The sequence below is a fragment of the Leuresthes tenuis genome, unplaced genomic scaffold, assembly GCF_036924035.1.
Source record: "Leuresthes tenuis unplaced genomic scaffold, fLeuTen1.0.hap1 SCAF_4, whole genome shotgun sequence".
Lineage (NCBI taxonomy): Eukaryota > Metazoa > Chordata > Actinopteri > Atheriniformes > Atherinopsidae > Leuresthes > Leuresthes tenuis.
Window position 1 is genome coordinate 20,287,793 of NW_027325358.1, and position 20,142 is coordinate 20,307,934.

Consider the following 20,142-nt stretch of genomic DNA (forward strand, 5'->3'; position numbering starts at 1 on the left):
TTTTTTTGTAGTTTTGTCAACGGTATACAGGTGTACGGTTCTTGTTGCCTGCGGTGCTAACGTTCCGCTTGAGCCTAAGAATTCCCACATGTGAGTATCCGCCACTGTGACTGACTCAGGATGAGTCGCTCACGCTGAGAATTTTTCAAGAGTTTGAAATCGGTGTTTTTGCTTAGCTGACAACACGATGTGTCAGCGGTGACAATTGCATGCATGCATTATCGCGGCAGTGGCCCTGTTTTGCAGTTACCGGTGCATGTGTTTTTAATGTAATAACTACATTCACATGTGTGGAAATGATCTGATGTTATGCCTTACATTTAGTCAAATTAGTCTTCCACCTGTGTTCCAGAGACTGTTCTATACTAAAATAACTTGGGATTATGTTAGGCGAAAGAACAAAATGAATTGAAATACTATGAGTACCTATGGTGTGTCACAATGTTGCTCTGTCAAAATCTACTTTCAGTAGGGTTACAAGGTCTACTGTCTTGATGTGCACTTAGTAACACTGTAAATCTATAAAGAACTCATTGTTATGCAAGTTGTGTAGGAGACATTTTCATGTGTGTTCCTGAGCCCTCGCAGTTATTTCCACCACAGAATCTGTCAGATATTAATCTAAAGCAACCTTAGGACTTAGTAATAGTGTTAGGTGTCCTCAAAGACCCCATCACACAATATAAAAAGCTCAAAGTATCTATTGGTAATGTTCAGACACTTCAGGACACCCTTCATTATCTACACTCAAAATTGAACACGAAGACAGTGGCGATAATGTTATAGCTCATTGTTCAAGGGTTTAGATCATTTGCAAATCCTTGTATTCCGTTTTAGTTACATTCTAATCTGCACCACAATTTTTTTAAAACACTGCTGCAGGGGGAGTGGAAGAGACGGGAGTATTAAATGTGCACAAGTTCTTTTTAGTCCCTCTAGAGGCTAACTGGCTTACATGCCAGCTCCCATGTGAAGTGAAGCCTCTGGCTTCAGTGTAGGAAAAGAAAATCTAGAAAGCAGTACATAAAATTTCGGTCATGCCGAAGAAGTGAGTGCATTTAAAAGTATAGTTTAAAAAAAACTCCAAAGGGCTTGTTTGGCTCCCAACAGACATAGCTTTATGTGTTTATAGCACCATCTAGTGGTGTGAATCCAGATGGCAAAAACACCTTGTGGTGCTATTTATGTTATTTAAAAGACAGAAATGTCTACAACCTTTCTGTCTTTTAAATAACATATAAACTATTGTCCTGCAGCAATGTGTAGAAGCCTCAACCTAGGAACATTTCAACCCCCCAGGTCACAGAATAAGAAACATCTCAATTAAAGTGTACTATGGTGAAGGTCGACACACAAAAAAATGCAGACAGGTGAACTGCTCTACACCAAACTGGATTAAAAATGTGATGAAAAAGCAGAGAAAAGCCTAGAAACCCTGGTTTGTCAGTCACTCTCGAAAAACAGTGCAATAACCGGACTTAGAAACACAGTGTGACATTGTAAATGTGTCTTAGAATTTACATCCACAAAACCCACACAGCTTGATATAAAAACAAAGAAACGACGAGTTTTTATCAGAAAAAATACTTAAAGCTTTGCCACAGGTTAGAGGGGGTGATGCAAATTAGAAGAAATAGGGGGGAATTGCTTTAATTGCTAGTAATGCTATTAAGGAAACTCTAGAAACACTGAGCTACATCCGTCTGTTGGAGGTGTCGGCTCTGTGATTGGTCAGATCGGACCAGCACCCACCCCCCCTCCTGACCACTCCCCATCCGCGATTTCTTTCCACGTGACTCCTCTGAACGCTCTTGCAAAGTTAAAAACAGACTTTGTTTATCTTGCTGGCCGTTTGCTGAAATCCTACCCGACCTGTTACCCTCCTTCCTGCTCTGCCGTTTTCGTTATTTTTATCTTTTCAGCCTTTGACGCTGAGAAGAGTGCGAAACTCTCGCATCGTGTCCCTTCACCCAGTAGCATTTTTAGGGTCTTTGCAATTCATTTTCATAATTTTTTGTTGTTGTGCTCTTCAGCAGCAGAGGCCGTGCAGCACGAAAGGAAAAAAAAAGAGAGGGTCGGTGGCACTATAGTATTTCTCCAAACCACCACCACCACCCCCCGTCCCATACTTTGCTGTTGGTCAAAATTCTTGCATTAAACTAGATTGTTGTGTAGGCTTGCTTTTTTGGGGGGGAGTCCGTTGCAAGTGAAGGCAGCTCGACGGAAGAAGCGCGCCGTGTGGAGGGGTTTTTAACCGAGCGACTGAAGAGCGCCATGGCGACCCAAGTGGAAGCTTTGTCCAACGCTCCGCAAGCCGACGGTGAGTACGAGGTTTCCATCCCTAGGGTCTGGTGGCAGGTTTTAATTTGTCCGGGGGTCGTACCACAGGGCCTGCATACGTGCCCTACACGATCCATTGTCCTTGCATGGGATGGGCTGCAGCGCCAGCCATGCTCCAGCATGTGCCCCCGCTGCAAACACACAAATACAACACAACGGGGGATCGGTGCGTAGCGACGCAGATTTGCACTTTAAAGGTCGCAGTAGCACCAAACGAAGGCGGCGTCGTGAGATATTATTTTATTGACTTGTTTATTTATTTATTTTTTTGCAGTCGAAGCTGTGATTATGGTCGTCGTTCGACTGCGCGTCCATTTAACCCTTTCACGCTTGTGATTGGACGAGGCCACATCGCTCACTTCCGCTTTGACAGTGTTGTGGGCTCAGGCGTGCACAGTCAAATTTTCTGTGCAGCTCGTTTCAGATGTCGGAAGGAGTGGTTGCACAGTTGTTGACTACGCGCGTGTATGCTTCTTTTGCAAGGTCCTCGGTAACTAACGGGCACACGTGTGCTATTGTTTTTTCCTTGTTTTTCTTAAAGTTTAGACACACACTGCATTTTCCCCCACCTTATTGCACGAAATTATATTTCTGTGATCCACTGGAGGAATAAAAGAAAATAAGAAAATCGCCCCTCGTCACCCAGGAAAATGACACCCAGTCCACTTGCAACAACTTGGCTCCCACGTCCTCTCTTTGCAGGGGTAGCATAACGGTTTTAATCAGCCGTGTTTTCCTTTCAAGTAATGAGCTCCGTGCAGGCGTGCACGTATGGGCTCCTTATCTTTGGGTTAAACGATGACGTCAACACGTACGGCCTACAGAGCCAGTAGGGAAAGCCTTGACATAATCTCTATGTTGCGTAATAAACGTATATTGTTAGCCCTGTCATTGGTGTTCATTTAGAACCTATATTCAGATTTGGCTTCATCTTGCCTAAAAGTACACTGCCACCAACCGAGGTAAATTGGTGTGTTGTGGTTGTAGGAGAGCGTGCAAGTGTGAAAGTAATCAGTGTGTCTGTGCACAGGTGTGCTTTCCTGCAAAAACTTGAACTGAAGATACTTCAAGCTGCAAATATTTGTTGAGACAGTTTCTGTCTCTGACACACGTTCTGTAAAAGGGCCTTTTGTCCGTGGCTGGAATACAAGGAGGGAGACGAGTCCTCGCAGTGTGGGTCAACCTGGACTCTAAGCTCGAGCCACGGGGGAGGTTAGTGCTGTCAAACAGGAGTTCTTCTGAAATGGTCAGCCTTTAAGGACGTCCCGGTTTTCTCTCTCTTTCCATTTATCATCACAAGTAACAACTGGTGTTTACTGCAGCGTATCGGTTCATTTGCCGGACTGTGTTGTAAAGTTACCAGAGTGCAAAGCAAACAACATGTGCCTTTTAACTTCAACTGAAGCTTGTGGTCCAATCAAGCATCCACACACACACACACAAACACAGCACTGACAGCCGTAAGTTTTACATTATTAACGGCAGTTCTTAGTTTCAGCAGCTGCCCAAGTGTGAGGCCCGCTTGACATAACTTTTGTCATCTGCGAGTTTTTGAGTAAAATGGCACAGAGAGCGCTGGCTGCACATGCGCCTGGCTTTATCTGCCATTCAGCAGAAAACGCTCCAGAAAAAGAAGGCAGAGGAGCGGAAGAACAACGTGGACAGTTGTTTTTAGGAGAGCCTTTGCAGGAGAATGGCCTTTAGCCACTTCTCTTTGCTGTTCTGCAAACCGATGACATGACTTTTAGAGCTTTGGAGCAGCAGACCCAAAAGCGAACAGGGATTGGACCAAATTTGCATCTGCAGAGTCCCTGTTGGCTCGCAGATGTGGGACCTATCTGCTCAGGCTTAATTTGACCACCAACCAAAACAGCCAAACGACAAAATGCTACGTTTTTTGCAAAATGTAGACCCTTTGTTGTCTTTTTATGATTTAATACCATGTAGTCTTCTAAGTGTTAGAAAACTAACTCCTATTAAAATGGGAACTTTTCCAATTCTATGAGTTTGTACTTGGCAGGGTTCTGGTGGAGGTCTGATTGTATTAGGAAGTCTGGCAATTCTCTCAAAGTGTATCGTGAAAAGCGTACGGTCACGATGAAACGTCATTGAACTTTTTCAAAATTTCTGCCAAAATCAAGCTATTCCTCTAGCTTTTGGGAAGTTGCCATTACGGACCAACTCAACTCCTGCATGCACAAAGTATGAATGCAACTTGTGTCTGCAGTGACCCCTGCCGACCCTGCGACCAAGAAATTGCCTGAAAACAACAGAACTCTTGACAGTGCTGGAAGTTTTATTTGATTCTCAGTTTGATGTTCCTTTTGACAGATGAATCATCTTCAGTTTTGAGCTACTTATTGACTACAGTGAATTGTTCGGAATATTTGGGACAATGTAATATTAGCTTACTGATTCACTGATCTGTTGGAGTCTTTTACGCCACCCGGAGCAGGTCTATATCCTCCAGCAGAGTAAAGCCTCACCTGTGCGGACATTACATAACTCCTTGGATAAATACAGCTGCATGATGAAAGAAACCATCTACCATAAATTTCAGGTCCGATGTCTCTGTGACTCTTTTATAATCTTTGCCGCTCCTCTTTAATTATCCCTCACGTCCCACACACTTTCATGGTACTTGCTCACAAATTCTGCTTACATTAAGTCAAGCAGTTTCGACAGAGCGCAAACTACCCGTGCAAAGTTGTGCTTTACAATGCACCAGTGGAGGTGGTTGGCTGCTGATTTCATTATTATTTTTTTTGTTTGTTTGTTAAAAAGGGGGGAAAATGCTGTTTATCTGAGAGGCTCTAATCTTGCAGCCGTTACAGAGTTGTCATTCTACAAGCTCGGAAAAAAAAACTCGACTTAGATTAAATTTTTAATGTTTGTAACTCTTTGAAAAGAAAAGAGGCAGACATTGTGCTTTGTTTGCCAGCCAATGGCGCTTTTATTTAGGGTTTGTGTGTGGCCTGCTACTCGGTTTCTGCTGCTCCTGTTGTGTATTTTAAACACAAGCCAACATCTGTATGCAACTTAGGACCGTGTGTCAGCCTCCTGTCATTAGACAAAATGACAGTTAAACCCCAAAGACATCCACACCCTTCAAGTCCTATCATAGATAATCACTACAGGACCAAACGCAGAATGCCTGCTCGCCGTTCGTTCCCCTTTATCTCACTGCTGAGGCTTATTTGACCATGTTTATTTACTCAGCGATCCTTCGCTTGGTGCCGGATTGTGCAACTGACACTGAAAAGCAGGACTGCGTTTAACAATCTTGACAATTCAAAGAAGGTGACGAAGTGCAAATTAAATGTATATGAAAAATGGTGAGAAAAGCAACACAAAGCTGCATAGATGCCTAGTTTCTGACTCTCTCTTTGTGTAGCCCTTGTTTGTGCAAGTGTGTTATGTTAATACCTGCACAGCCTTCTAGCAATGTGCAGTTTACACAGGAGTGTTGTTTAAAGGTTAATGTCATACACTCTTTGCTTACAGTCTTTGCGATGCATTCATTGAGATATGCAGGATTTTATAAAAACAGTTTAGTCAAATGTGTTTGGCCAGTTAGCCGGGGCTTTTGAGAGTAGAAATGTATAACAAATTTGCCCATTTACACGAAGATGGCTTAATCAAACGTCTTTTGTTTCAAAATCCCCCTCTGGACATGTTCTACAACATGTACAGGCATCCTACTGTGAGTGTTGGAAACCAGTTTTCTTAAAATCATTTCGAAGATTACATCTGCATCTTCTACCTGGTTGGAAAATATGGACGTTTTCATGATGCCAAATGTTTGATTTCTATCTGCTGGGCCCTGATAAGTTGTTATCCTGCCCATAAAGCACCTACCCTAAACCCAGATGTAATTGGGTGTAGATAAAACCTCCCCCTTCAGCGTGTGTTCATCTGCCAGACGTTGTGCTGTGTATACAAGTTTGTTTAAAGAGAGATGCTGCAAACTAGCTCTGTCCCCAAACAATCACGTGAAAACTGTGCCCCACTGACCCCCTTCTCATTCATAAACAGTGCTGCTGCGTGGATTTCTAAAAACTTAACACCTCAGCGCTGCTGCTCTGTTTTGCTGGCTGTGGAATCCTCCCACATGGCATGCAGGGGCGAGGTCCCTCGCTGGCCTGCCTGCATCTGGCTTTGTATAGACTGGCTGAGTGTGATGGTTGGTTTTTAAAAACTACGAAGCCAGTGTTGGAGACACACGTGCTGCGTTAGAGCCCACATCAGATGTAAGTGTTGTTGTCGCGGCTTCAGGGGACAGACGCACAGACCCACCTTTTCTTGTGCAACTCTCTTGGCAGCCGTGGTCAGGCGGTGGTAGAACAGAGCCACATTATTTTTGTATGTTTGGAAAGTTAAGTCGGCCTGGCTGCATTTCGTTGGGCTCGTTTTGCAAGTTTTTTTTCTTGGCAAACGGCTAAAAAGAATTTCCCTCCCTTTTCATTTTTTTATTTTAATTTTTTTTTTTCTGCTCTGCTCTGCTCCAGTTGGCTGGTTGAGAGTTTGGCCTGCTGCCATTGGTTAGTTCCTAATTTACAACTCTGGCAGGCCCTGTGGCCTACATTGGGGATGGAGGAGATGTCACATGGTTGGCTGTTTACAGATTTCGAAGGCCATGGGTGTGGTGCTGCTTTTGACACAACAGGTTAAGTCTGGGAAGTGTCCCGCTTTTGTTATCGACCTTTGCATCTTTTGAGCAACTTTTTAAAACTTGATTGTTTCATAAATCTAAATCTTGAAAGCACGATATGCTGCAGCCATCTGTTTTTGTGCATTACACTGTAAGCTTTGTCTGTGGCTTGGACATTCTGCCTTTAGCTCTGCGTGCGTTTCTGCATGTCCTGTAATCTGTAGGTTCACAACTCCTCAGAGTTTCATTTGAAGCCATGCATGAGGCATCCAAGTATTCATTACACCCTCGGACATTCCTATTCCTGCTATCCTTCACTCCTACTGGCTTGTCATGTGACCGGTCATGGATCCAACCATGCCATATGTAGTCAGGTCCACTCTTTAAAAAAAAGAAGAAAAAAAAACGGTGTCAGCATTTCTCTACCATGTGCTCCCCTTTACACCCTCCCTCCTCCCGTGGCTGCAGCTGTGCTCCAGGGCCACTTACTTCATTATGTGTCTTCCTGCACACTTTAACCTGACCCCTAAATATAGCATTTCTTTACACCCACATAGGAGTTTTATGTTAAGAGCAAACTTGGCACACCTTGTGTCTGCTGATAGAGCTGGCGAGCGCCTCTTGAGTAAACTTGTGCGCTTGCTCCACCCATCATCTTTCGGTCTAAAGTTTTAGATATTGTGTGGCCTTTGGCATGCTGTACAGAACACTGCCATGACACACACAGAGGGAGCTCTTGTGCAAGTAGTACGAAAGCATTGCTTTCCTGCTCAGCATTGATCTACACGCTCTAGTGCTTTTCTGTTTCCTGAATGCTCACTAAACTATCCTTACTAGTCTCTGTGGTCTTGGGCAACAAATCCCGGAGCTGTTGACTGGCTTAACACCTCCCTGTCCTGTCGCAAGTATCGGTTCTTTGCATAATTTGCAGTCTGGCAGAACAATGCAGTGTTAAGGAAACTATTTTAAAGCTACCTCCTTGAGGGGGAAAAAAAAGTGACATCCAGCTGAGTAGCCTTCAAAAAAGGTCCACAGAGTAGAAAGGACGTCGACAAAATCATCTCTTGTTCTTAGAAAAGCACAACTAATGTCTGTATTGGTTTTGCATTTGGTTTATGCATTTCCTCTTGGGCTGCACAGCTCAAAAGTAAATGTGTAGGCTTTTGTCAGTGGAGCTATTCAGTGACGCATTTCGCCTTGATTCTTCCTCATTCTGAGATCCGGTCCCTCTGCGCGAGCACTGAGCAACACCAGTCCTTTTTGCGCATTGCAACACACAAAGGTACAGTGGTGGCAGCTGCTGCTTGACGAACGCAGTACTTGGGCATGCCTGCTCTGCAGTCAGGATGAAAGAAAAATGGGAGCGGGGACTGGCCATGGGAAGTTCAATTACAAGGGAGAAACTATGGTAATGTCTGTGTGTGGTTTCCAATGCGAACTGTGCAAAAAAATAACAAACGCCAAAAGTTGAATTACTTAGCGAAGAGGAACAGAAAAATAAAATGGTAGTGATACCAGCAAACTTCCCCAAACTGCAGATAACTAGTAGACTGATTTTGTTGTTTTGTCTCCCCCTTAAACTTTGACGATACTGTTCATCTGTGACAAAAACTTACTCACTTACTTTCACTCCTGAAATGAAGGATTATGAATTTCATTTAGTTTTTTAGTCCTTTGTTAGATTTTTGATACTATTTGAGTATTTTCTTGACATAAATGCACACGTTTTTTGTATTAATAATTTCTCCTAAGTAAATTATTAATATTTGTCCTTTTTATCACATTAGTTTTTATCACAAAATGTTTTGGTTTTTTTGTAGGGCTCAAGCCACATAAAATTTGAACTCACTACGTGGCCAAAACGTGTACTACATACCTCACTAAGTGACTACCTACAGTAACAAGCACAACCTTTTTACACTAAAGCCCAAAAACAGGTCCACACTACAGCAATATTCATTTGAAGCCATAAACTGCCCTCTCTATAGTTTGACTACCTGAATACCAGCCTGCTGCCAGTTATTCATCACTATTGAGCTTATTTAGATTTTAACTGATAAGCTGAAGCTGATCAAAACAAAACCTATGTGCGCATTTTATTCCAACTATTATGCAACATAGTTTGCATCATTTATCAGCGTTCCCTTTTGCACAGAGCAAATCAGGTTGTTAACAGGATATCGGCTCTTCCTGCTGTCTCACCACAGGGATGCTAGCTCTGGATCATCACCTGGCGGAGGCCAGCCATCCCTACAGTGACGACGACGACGCGCTGAACGATGCCGAGATCAACGGCAACTGGACGCCCCAGGAGAAAGCCCTCCATGAGGCGCGTCTGAAAGCCAAAGCCAAACGCCGCCTGCGCAAGTCCTCGTCCCGCAACTCCACCAGCGAGTCCTTCTCCGAGTCAGGAGATTTGGCAGGAAGTGACCCGCACAGTCCAAAGGGCAAAGTCAACACCAATGACCGCAAATCCAGGACAGGCAAAGGGAGGGGCCTGCCGAAAAAAGGTACATTTTTGCAGTCATAGAGCAAAGCGCCACATGCTCTGTAGCTGAGGACCATGGCCTCCTCGGCCTCATGATCATAAATAACAGTCAACCGGCTACTTTTGTTTCAACAACAAAACTGTTGCCAAGTGATTCATGATAGGTGGGGGATGGGACTGATGACAACATGACATTTTGAGAGCTATTGGTGTATGTGATGCATGCAGTTAAATATGTGCTTACTGTGAACAGTGTCAACTAAGTGTGTCCCAGCTTTCCGTTCATTAGCTGCACAAAGTCATACGGATGCTGTGCGTCCTCCACAAGTTATATTGGCAAGCTTCGTTAAGGATTTAGAAGGAAAAAATGTGATTTGTTGCATGTGTGGTTATTTTCAGGTGGGGCAGGTGGAAAAGGAGTTTGGGGGGCCGCAGGGATGGTTTATGAAGTTGAGGAACCGGATGTACGGGACCCAAACTATGATGAATCTTCCCAGGTGAGTGAGTTTGGATTTGTACCTTTGGATGTGCAACAGATCCTCCGTCATGTGAAACGTTCATTCGAGATTGGAACACGTTGCTTGAAAAAGATTAATGCTATTATCATGTTAATGTCCTTTTGACAGACTCACTGATAAATAGTTTCTACTCTTCATTGGCGTTTCATTTAGTTTTCTCTTAATGTGGTTAGATGAGCACAGTTGAGCTGAGTCGCTTTTTGTTCCTAAAGCCCCACTGATCAAAGCCACATGGTGAGTCGGATCGCACCCTTACACGTTTTCTTTTGTAAAACTTTCAGACCACAAACATATGCTCGCTTACGTCAACTAATGGATTTCAAAATGTGTCGTGAATAGGAACGATTTAGGCTTTAATTGCACTTCAGGGCCAAGTGAGGCTTTAAGTCTGCCAGTGAAAACATAGATGACATGAAAACAATCTGGGGCAGAAATCATCACATTAGATTCTGTAACTCTTTGATATGATCCAGAAGTCATCGTCGAATCATTGACTGAAAGCTGCCTGGTCCTCGAGGCTGAGAAGGAACCCCATATCATAACACTCTTACCACCATGCATCAGACTTGGTCCATGTTCTTTTCCTAAAAAGCTGCCCTTGGCTTCAGGTGAACCCGTTAGCTTTTGGGAAAGTGACTATTTATTTCTTTGTTTTTCTTTAGAATTGCAAAAGCTTCCGTCTTTGCTTACATGTGCATTGGCAAACTAGTTTTGCTATAGAGAAATTCCCATTTTAAATCATGGGATCTGCTTTTTTTTTTTTTCTGCCAATATTTTTTGCACTTTGAGAGTCCAAAAACAATCTTGCAATCTGTTCTTGAAATAACGACAAAGTAAAGGTTTTCAATAACAGAAGAGGAAAACATTTAGTTATCTCTGACGGACTTCTTCATGAGCAGGTTTAGTTCATCTGTACAGAGGCTTTTGAGCCTATTTAAATATATTTTACATTTATTTTCAGTGCATCTTAATTTGTGGCCGAATGTCATATTACAGTTGTTTGTGATTCAGCCAAAGCTCATTTAAAAGACACCTAATCACGTGACTGTTTAATCCAGATGGCTCCATCCCATCACAATCAATATGGTTTTCAATCTTTAACCCTGTTATCGAGTAAATGCCCGACGTGGCGCTGAAGGCCAGGCTTTTTTGTCACACGGCCGAATGCAGGGTGAGAACGCAGCGTCTGTCTCTGAAAGGCAGATAATGTTCGGGAATGGCTCAGAGAAGCTAGTCTGGTTTGGCCTTGACTGTTTCACAAAGTCAGTTGAAATATGCCAAGCGTTAAGAGGAACTGGGACAGAGAGGTACAGAAAAATAAACGAGACGTGTGCAGCCTTTGAGACAGACCTAGTAGATGTAGGATTTCTGAGTGGTGCTTGGGAAAATGTCAAAGGGTCAAAGGATCAAAGGAATTCGTGACACAAAAGCAAGGGAATTATAACCTGCTTTGACGCCACCTGTTCCTCCTCCTTTTTTTTTTTTTTCCTCCCATTTTTCAAAGCTAAACTGTTAAAAAGATAAAGGTGGCCTTGACGTTGACCCAAAGAATTTAGAGCTTTTGCAGCTACCTTAAAATCATGTTTATTCTTTTACCCAAACTTGGCTTTGAATACGTTTTTCTGTCAGCAGTCACTTGTGTAACAGGAGCAGATAACAGAAAACTGTATCAGCATGTTGAAGATTTTTACATGCTTTTATCGTCCACTTTTTAATGCTTCTTTGAATTCTTCCCTTGCTGTAGTATAGAGATCGCATTTATTCTGTCTATTCACTCTGAAAATAGATTGTCGTTGTGTCAATGGTCAGAATTGCTCTCCAGGTAAAAGAAAACCTTTACTTGCAAAGTTAGTTGAGCAGGTTTTCTATTGACATTCTTAGCATTTCTGGATGATTGCACGTGTTGAAATGAAAACGGGAAGTTTCACCTTTACGAATGCGTTACAGATGTATAGAAGGTGGTTGAACAGCGGCTTTTTAAAAACGAACGCAGTATTTTATGATAACACGATGGTTCAGTTCCTTATGTTGCTGAAAGGAAGATGGTGATAAACTGCTTCACGGGGACAGGCTTAATGCTGATTGTACAGTAGATAATGATTGTGCATTCACAGTGTTGTGCATGGAAGGATTTTTTTCTAAATGATCATGTGTTTGTGTTTCCACAGGGCGACACCGTTTATGAGACAGTTGTTCCAGAGGTAGATGAGAGGGAACTGGAAAAAATGGTCAACCCAATCGTACAGGAGTACTTTGAGCATGGAGACACAAAAGAGGTCCAGGTAGATGGTCTATGATTGAGCATTTTTCTTTAACTTTGACCAGGAATGATTGGTTTCAGAGAGTTGTGCTGCTATACTATATGTCTACATGTATTCAGAGTTGTATTGGCTCTACAGCTCTACAAAACCTTTGCTTTTGTCCTCATCCTGTCAGATGCTGCTGAAGGGGCTCAACCTAGGCGCACATAAGTACGAGTTCTCCTCTTTGGCTGTGTCCCTGTCCCTTGAAGGGAAGGCCAGTCATAGAGAGCTGACCTCCCGCCTGCTGTCAGATCTGTCGGGCAAGATGCTGTCACAGAGCGACATGGGCCGCGCTTTCGACAAAATGCTTAAAGAGCTGCCGGACCTCATACTGGACACACCGGAGGCTCCACAGGTAGAGAAGAAGTGGAAGGCGCAGCAGTCGGAGCTTTAGATCTGTAATTGTGTTGTGTGCTTTACAGGGGTGGAGAGGCACTGCAGGGCTTAACGAACTTAAAAGATTAGATATGGCACAATACAGGCCTTTATATTTAGTTTTCAGTGTATTTTTCCAATGCATGTTACAGCACAACTCACAACTCTGCTTAGTCTTTTTTTTTTTTTTTTTTTTTTGGGGGGGGGGGGGGGGGGGTGTTGCTGCAGATACTACCTGTAGTTTTTTTTTTTTTATGCCACCACCCTGAGGCACAAAACACAATAAGTAGATACTAAGAGTGACAAGAAACCTCTGCAGAACACTAATTGGTCATAAAAAACAATATTTTGAGGGTCTTCACATGCACCCATACCAACAGCATATGTGGCAGCAGTGGTAACATTTTTCCTCCTTCTTTCCTCCTTCTTCCTTCCTTCTGGCTGTTTAAAGATCAACTTCAAACCGGATTTCAGTATATTGCAGTGAGAAAAAGCTCAGTCCGAGCAGGGCTCATTATCGCTGCCTTATTGTTGCCAGCGCAGTTATTAACCTACTGAACGATCTGTCTATTTCATCACACACCTCACAGTTTCATCACCGACCCACGAGGTCTTGTTCTGAAAATGTGTGATGTAGAGAGATTTTTTATTTTTTTTTCCCCAGATAATCGGCATGAAGTAAGCAATTTAATTATTTGCTCCCTGTTGGCAGCGTAAAGCCTCTAATGTTCACTATTTATGACTTTTTATGTAAAAAAAAATAAAATAAATGTGTTGAAGTTCATATTATCTTTGTAACTGTTCTGCTCCCTGTTGGCGGTTTTGTGGAACTGATCCTTTCATGCTCAGGAAAAAAGATGTTTGATTTGCTTCTCAAGCCTGTAATTAGACAGATTCTTAGAGTTCAAGTGATTTCTAGAAATACTGATTAAATTCTACAACTGACTCAGGTGATGCAAGATGACATTTTGTGGGGTTTTTTTGTTTTTTTTTTAAATTTTCCCATGTCTCTCTCAGATGTTAGGCCAGTTTATTGCCAGAGCTATAGCGGACCATGCCCTCCCCATGAATTTCCTGGACTGCTATAAAGGCAAAGTGGACTGCGAGCATGCCAGGTGAGGCCGTGCACGAAAAAGCTGAAATGCACGCGAGTTTTCAAGGCAGAAGGAAATTGCGCGTTATCTCAGATTTTGATTAGACTGCTCGGTTCCTAACCGTGGCGGGCTTGTCTTCTTCCAGAGTGGCTTTGGACCGGGCTGCGGTCCTGCTGACCATGAAGCGGGAGATGGTTCGTCTGGATAATGTGTGGGGTGTTGGTGGAGGTCTGAGACCCGTTAAACATCTCATCAAAGAGGTATGCTCGCACCAGAATTGCAAACTGATAAGTCCTTTGATACCTGAGTCAGTGGGATTTAATGCTTCAATAAGAAATCCTGTCCTCTTGAGTTCAGAATGTTTGAATTGACAAGCTCAGCATCTTTGTTGTCATTACATAATGTAAACAGAAGGCGAAAATGCATGCTGGGTACAGACCCACAGGCCAGCCCTTTGCTGTGTCAGCAGAACATTTTTCTCCCCTGGGAAGCAGGAATTGTTCAAATAAGGAGATAGAAGGGGCTTACACAAATGCACACATCTGCCTTCCACTAAATACACATCACACACACACTTTGTGTGTTTTTGCTTTGTTTTCTTTACAAATATTGCTCCATAATTTATTTATTGGTGTTCCAGTGTGCCCACGCACAGCACATCGTGTAGCCCTCGTCAGATTCTCCCGTCTTGATTTCGTGCCAGGTTTGTGCAGCCCGAGGGAGAGCAAGAAAAGCTCTTACTCATTTTGTTATTGCTGGATTCAGATTATATGGTAATATTCTGAGAATTAACCATCAGACTCACTTCTGAAGAAGGAAAAAGTCACGCTGACTGAGTCTCTGTTTTTTTTTCTTCTCTTTTGTCCTTCCAGCAAAGTATTGTTAGCTTTACCAGCAGCTTGTAGCCTGACAGACTCCATTTTGCTCACATTTCTTTGTTAGATCATGGGAGGTCCATTGCTCATTCTGGCACATTCATTCACTAAATGTCCTGTCCTGAACTGCATGGTATCTCATTATTATGCATGGTCTTTAATGTGTGTGTGTGTGCATATTTTAAGATGGGAAAGCTTATCACCTGATAGGTTTCCGCTTATGTGCAAGATTCAAGCTGATCTCAAAGTCAGTTAGGATGTTCAAAGGCCTCAGTTGCAGCTTCTTATCATTCTCTGTTTCTTCATCCTCTTCACTATCACTGTTTTGCAAGACGAGCATCTTGCATTGACCACTCTTCTCTCAGATCTCAAGTGGTATGACTAATTGCTACATAAATAGGTTTTAAGTAAAACGGAGCTTGTATGTTCAGATTGCCAGCAAAAGAGAAATAACCAAGCCCACTTACAAATGAAGCGTCATCTGAATGATAAAAGCACAGCTCTCAAGTGAGAATAACTGTCATTCTTTTTTCTATATAATTTGTCAAAGATATTGGCCTTTTCCCAGTTATAGCTGAGATAATATGGCTGTTTGAAAAGTAGTCTCTCACTGTAGTTTTTCTTCAGCAGACACACCACACTTAGCCCAGATTTCTCTTTAGGGAAGTGACATAGTTCTGTCTGGAACAGCTGGTGGAACATATTCATAATAAATGCACTGAGCTTTAATGAAACCGAGAAGTCCTTTCACAAATGGGCTGAAATATTATTATTATTCTGCTGGTGTTCATTTATATGTGCGTGCACAATCGTTTCCTTTCCCTCTAAATTCAGATTGTCAAATATTAACCAGTGAGCCTTTATGAATTGTCCACCCCCAGATGGAAGCCCTTTCCTGTGCTGCTTGTGAAAATCTTGTGACAGTGCTGTGAAGAATCCTCAGCTGGGTTTGGGGCACTTCGCTCAGTCTGTGAACCGTGTTATTTGTGTGTCTCTTGCCGCAGATGAACCTTCTTCTCAAGGAGTACCTGATATCAGGAGACGTGTTGGAGGCAGAGCACTGTCTGCGGGACCTGGAAGTCCCTCACTTCCACCATGAGCTCGTCTACGAGGTATTTAGCGCTTCCCGTGTCGGTTTTCAAAAGGTTGATGCACGCAGTTATTTAAACTGAAATTCAAGCTGAAATTGACAAATGTAACTTTCTGAAAGTGTCGTTTCTCCTTTGTGTGCAAAGTAAGTCAAGTAAGATGAGGAGCAGAACTTAACAATCAAATCTCTGCAGTGATTGTCATTTCTGTTTTCTGCCAAGGACATTTTGTGTTTGGCAGCGACGTTCTCTCATTTGTGGTGAACGCTGTCGCAGAGCTTAGTCCAAATCAATCAGTTCATAATGTGTACTTGAGTGCACTTCTAATGCACTCATTTAACTTACTCATTTTGGGCCAGCAGCATTTTTCTGTTCTAAATAGGTGGTAAATATGCAGATAGACAAATTTTTATTTTTATTTTTTTCTTGTCAAGTGCTGCTAAACACACAGATTTACATGAAGTGATTAATTCCATGCTTTTGCCTTTTGCCATTCTGCCAAGATCTGTACTTATCCACAATAATGGGAAGCATGCATAAAGCAGCATACAGGTCAGTAGAAAGGGCCAAACCTCCGCTATTTTTCGCCCCCCCCCGACGCTCAGGAAAATCGTACTGGGTGGAAAAATCTCCTCAAGAATTTAATATATTTATTACATTTTTAAAAGATTTTTAAAGATTTAATATATAAAAGCTGCATCACTATTTCTGGTCCCATCAGGTCACGCCTGGGAAGACTTTTAAAGACAGCTGGGAGCAACAGTTATTTGCTGTAAAACATTTCATAAATGCATCTAAATCACTGGTCGTTACTGAGAAGAGTTAAGTCCCTCAGAGAGATGCAGAATATTAAATCTACCCTTGAAAATTGTGCCAGTCAGCGTGAAAGCTTTGTTGACTGCCTCATGTGGTGTTTTAAGTCAAATCTTTAAGTTGGGTTGCTTTCACTCTGGAAGTAGATTTATCTAATAAAAGACTAGAACAATATTGAGCCTTATCTAATGATGTACTATTATTCACCTGAACTCAAACTTGTGCTACTTTACAGGACAGAGAATAACCAATTAATTTGACTGAATGCCGTTTTAACACTTGTCACTTTGCACTCCAGTGTAAAAGGAGCTCTGTGTCTCTTGGCAACACTGTTTGAACTGTCATTTTTTTTTTATTTCTTCTTTTCTTTATTTGATTTAGGTAGATGTAATTGTCCTCCCTGTTTTCATATTTGCACTGCAGGCCTGTCGAACAGCTCTTACATAGAGAAGTTGAGATGTGAAAATCCATGCTGCATTTAATTTTTTGGGGATACTGAGTTGATAAGTACAAGAAAACAAGTACTGATAAAGGATTAACTTGTGATAATTAGATGTGATAATAACTGTTCAGTGAAGTTTGGGCTACTTTTGCTTATCAGGTGATTCTTCTACTTTTCAGCCCAGTGAACCAGAAAAATTCTTGTGTTGTGATGAACTCTGTTTTGTGAGCATCTTCACTTATGGCTAACATTATGAATCATTGTTCACTGTACATGACATTGATATGTAACATAACGTAGTTAGTTTAAAACAAAGATGCTCTGACTTCAGGTGCAGCAACAGCTCTCAGTGAAAGAGTTGCGTGTTGCCTCCCTCTCCTTCACCAGGGGATTTCTTGTCATGTAAATTCAGACCTGTTACAACTATTCTACTTAATTCATTTGTCCCCAAATTGAAATGAAACCTTGGCTGGTCAGTCAAATTACATTGGCTACCCCCCTATCACTGCTCGAGGTAAAGTGTAGGATTGTATAGTCTTGTCCGTCACGCACATAACTTGTTCTGTCAAAGATTTTGACTCATGGGCAGCCTGCCACAGGTCCAATATGTTATCTAGCAGAATTACAGTGGGGGAACCAACATTTGCACCAACATTTGATCGATTATCCAAATCGCTGCCAGATGTCTGGCAGTAATTGTATGAAATATAGGTGGAAACACTGCCACCATGTGATAAAATGTTCAGCTTTTACATCTCTTGATATCGATTCTGCTCGCATCATGATGTGCAATCACTGTTTGTCAGGCTGTGGTGATGGTGCTGGAGTCAAAAGGAGACACCGCCAGTCATATGATGATGAAACTTCTGCAGTCCTTCTGGAAAACGGGCCTCATCACTGTGGATCAGATGAACAGGGTTAGTCCCTTTTTACATGCACTAACTCAGAAACCATTTTAGATGGTGATATTCATTTTCTCTGTACCAGTAAATGACATTTAGTCTTTATAATCTTTTTTTTTTATTCACAGGGTTTCCAACGTGTCTATGATGAACTTCCTGAAATCAGCCTGGATGTGCCACATGCTCACTCTATTATGGAGACCTTTGTGGATCAGTGCTACCAGGAGTCTGTCATCACCAAACAGCTGAGGGATGCCTGTCCTTCCAGGTTAGCTCTACATAGATTAGCAATACAGTTTCCTATGGCCTAAGGAATTCGTAGATCAACTAGAAAAATCTAAATCCTAGTCTTTATTGTTTTAGTACCAATGGAGCTAAATGCCTCTGATCACTAAAGTCAAGCTTGAACTGTACAGGAAATACTAGTTAGTAGGTTAACTTGAAAGTCAGTTTTGTTCATTTAACATGATTTGCTAATGACACGAAACACAACCAGCATCACTCTGTAATTTTAGATACACATAAAAATGACATTGACTCATCTTTATCTCACTTTTCTCAACTAGAGGGCGGAAGCGTTTCGTAAGTGAAGGAGACGGCGGGAAAATCAAGAACTAATTCACAAGGCAAGACGCAGGAAGAGGATGAGGAGGATGGGTGTCCACTGGTTCTTGCACCCCGTTTCTGCCTCTGCATGTTTCACTGAAACAGAGCATGTTCCTCTCCTGATAACGTTGTTATACAAACCAGCAATTACGTTCGGTGACAGTTAACTGAAGAGCAGCCTGGGTGTTCAGTTTCCCTTCATCTTGTTTATCACTGTTTTTGACAGTTTTTGAAGAATGCTCTGTATCATCTGGGGTTGATGTGACCCTTTCGCCCCTGTCTTCGTGCTTGTTAAGAATAATTCTAGTTACAGCTGTGGAAAGACAGGCTGGGTTTTGTGGGAGATGAATGTTTTGGGGTTTTTGGTTGTTGTTGCTTTCTTTGTTCCACCCTTTTTTCATGTTTGTTTTTTTTTTCATACAGTGCACTATGAATGGAAAAAAAACACTTAAAGGACAGAGTATACTGTACAGACAGAGAGCACTTGGTAATTTAGCTCAGCAGCAAGGATCTAAACCTTTTTTTCTGCCACAACTTCTTTAGAATAATTTCAAGGATATTATTATTTGTACGCTCTTAGTCAAGTGTTAATACTTTATGAACAGTGCATTTTATTTTATTTTTTCTTTGCATTCTGGCTACTGAGACCAAGCATTTACCTTGTTCAGCGGCAATCAAAGCAAGAGGTGTTCAGTGTCTGGGTGTTCATTTGAAACCTGCGCTAAGTCAAAAGCCATTTCTGAAAATGAAACATTGGGGCTAATGTCTGTAAAATTATAATTATGTAAGGAAAAAATTGAACACTTTGACTTTGCTTGCAACTAACCAATGTATCTACAGCCATGGGGTCGGCAGATCGTTATGAACAATCCATTTCAAATGCAAAAGACAGACTTTTGACAGAGGGAATCAGGAAATACTATTCAAGTGGGGTTGGAGTTGGTTTAATGTCTGAGGAGATCAGGCCATCAAACTGATTGCAACAGTTTAATACCTTGGTAAGCAGTTAGTCAACGAGCCTTTTCTAACCCCGTCTTAACAGTTGTCCAAAGTTCTGATGAATATTTCATTCAAAATCTTTTCATTCAATAAAAAAAAAGCAAAGAACTTTCTTAATTTCTGTCATTTTTTTATGAGCTGTATGACTATGTGACTGGGCAAGCGAAGGTGTACATCAATTACATTTTTAGGTTAGAAGTTGTTGTTTTTTTAGTTTGTTTAATTCCTCTTAGTTCTGAGTAGGTTAATAGCATTGACATGGACCCGTAACAGGCAGTTAAAGGCCAGTGCTTGGTTTGTTTTTGTCCCAGGATCTGACCGCTGCCTCCATTTATAGATCCGTGTTAGTGTCTTTGCATCACAGCCATCACAGTCTCCGTTGTTGATTCATGGTAGATGGAAATTCATACTTGATTTACAGTGTGCATTCATTCTTTAATGCAAGCAGCTAGTGTTCTGTGTTCCTGTCATAAGTATTCTTTATGTCTCGGATCTCCAACTTTTCAACAGAGACAGATTTTATTTACTTCAATAAAATCACACATTTCCCTCTACACTGCCTCGTTTTCATGCTCGCTTCTGCATATTAAGCTATTCATTGTTATAGGCTAAGGACAAGGCAGTTCGTGACATCACCGTCGTACGTTA

At 42.0% G+C, this 20,142-nt stretch overlaps 1 protein-coding gene across 1 annotated transcript; it reads left to right on the top strand.

Moving 5' to 3' along the window:
- The first annotated feature begins 1,821 nt into the window (after nucleotides 1-1,821).
- Nucleotides 1,822-19,575, top strand: pdcd4a (programmed cell death 4a). The gene is made up of 11 exons (XM_072385013.1): nucleotides 1,822-2,320; nucleotides 9,199-9,501; nucleotides 9,879-9,976; nucleotides 12,166-12,279; nucleotides 12,434-12,655; nucleotides 13,693-13,790; nucleotides 13,915-14,029; nucleotides 15,649-15,756; nucleotides 17,794-17,904; nucleotides 18,018-18,157; nucleotides 18,456-19,575. The coding sequence occupies exons 1-11, from the start codon at nucleotides 2,275-2,277 to the stop codon at nucleotides 18,505-18,507; spliced, it is 1,407 nt and encodes a 468-aa protein (XP_072241114.1). The 5' UTR covers nucleotides 1,822-2,274; the 3' UTR covers nucleotides 18,508-19,575.
- The last annotated feature ends 567 nt before the right edge of the window (nucleotides 19,576-20,142 follow it).

Bases quoted from the DNA above. Each gene is read 5' to 3' on its own strand.
- pdcd4a (XM_072385013.1), top strand. From the start codon at position 2,275: ATGGCGACCCAAGTGGAAGCTTTGTCCAACGCTCCGCAAGCCGACG. The intron at 17,905-18,017 runs GTTAGTCCCTTT...TTTTATTCACAG, and splicing joins CTGTGGATCAGATGAACAGG to GGTTTCCAACGTGTCTATGA. The intron at 18,158-18,455 runs GTTAGCTCTACA...TTTCTCAACTAG, and splicing joins AGGGATGCCTGTCCTTCCAG to AGGGCGGAAGCGTTTCGTAA.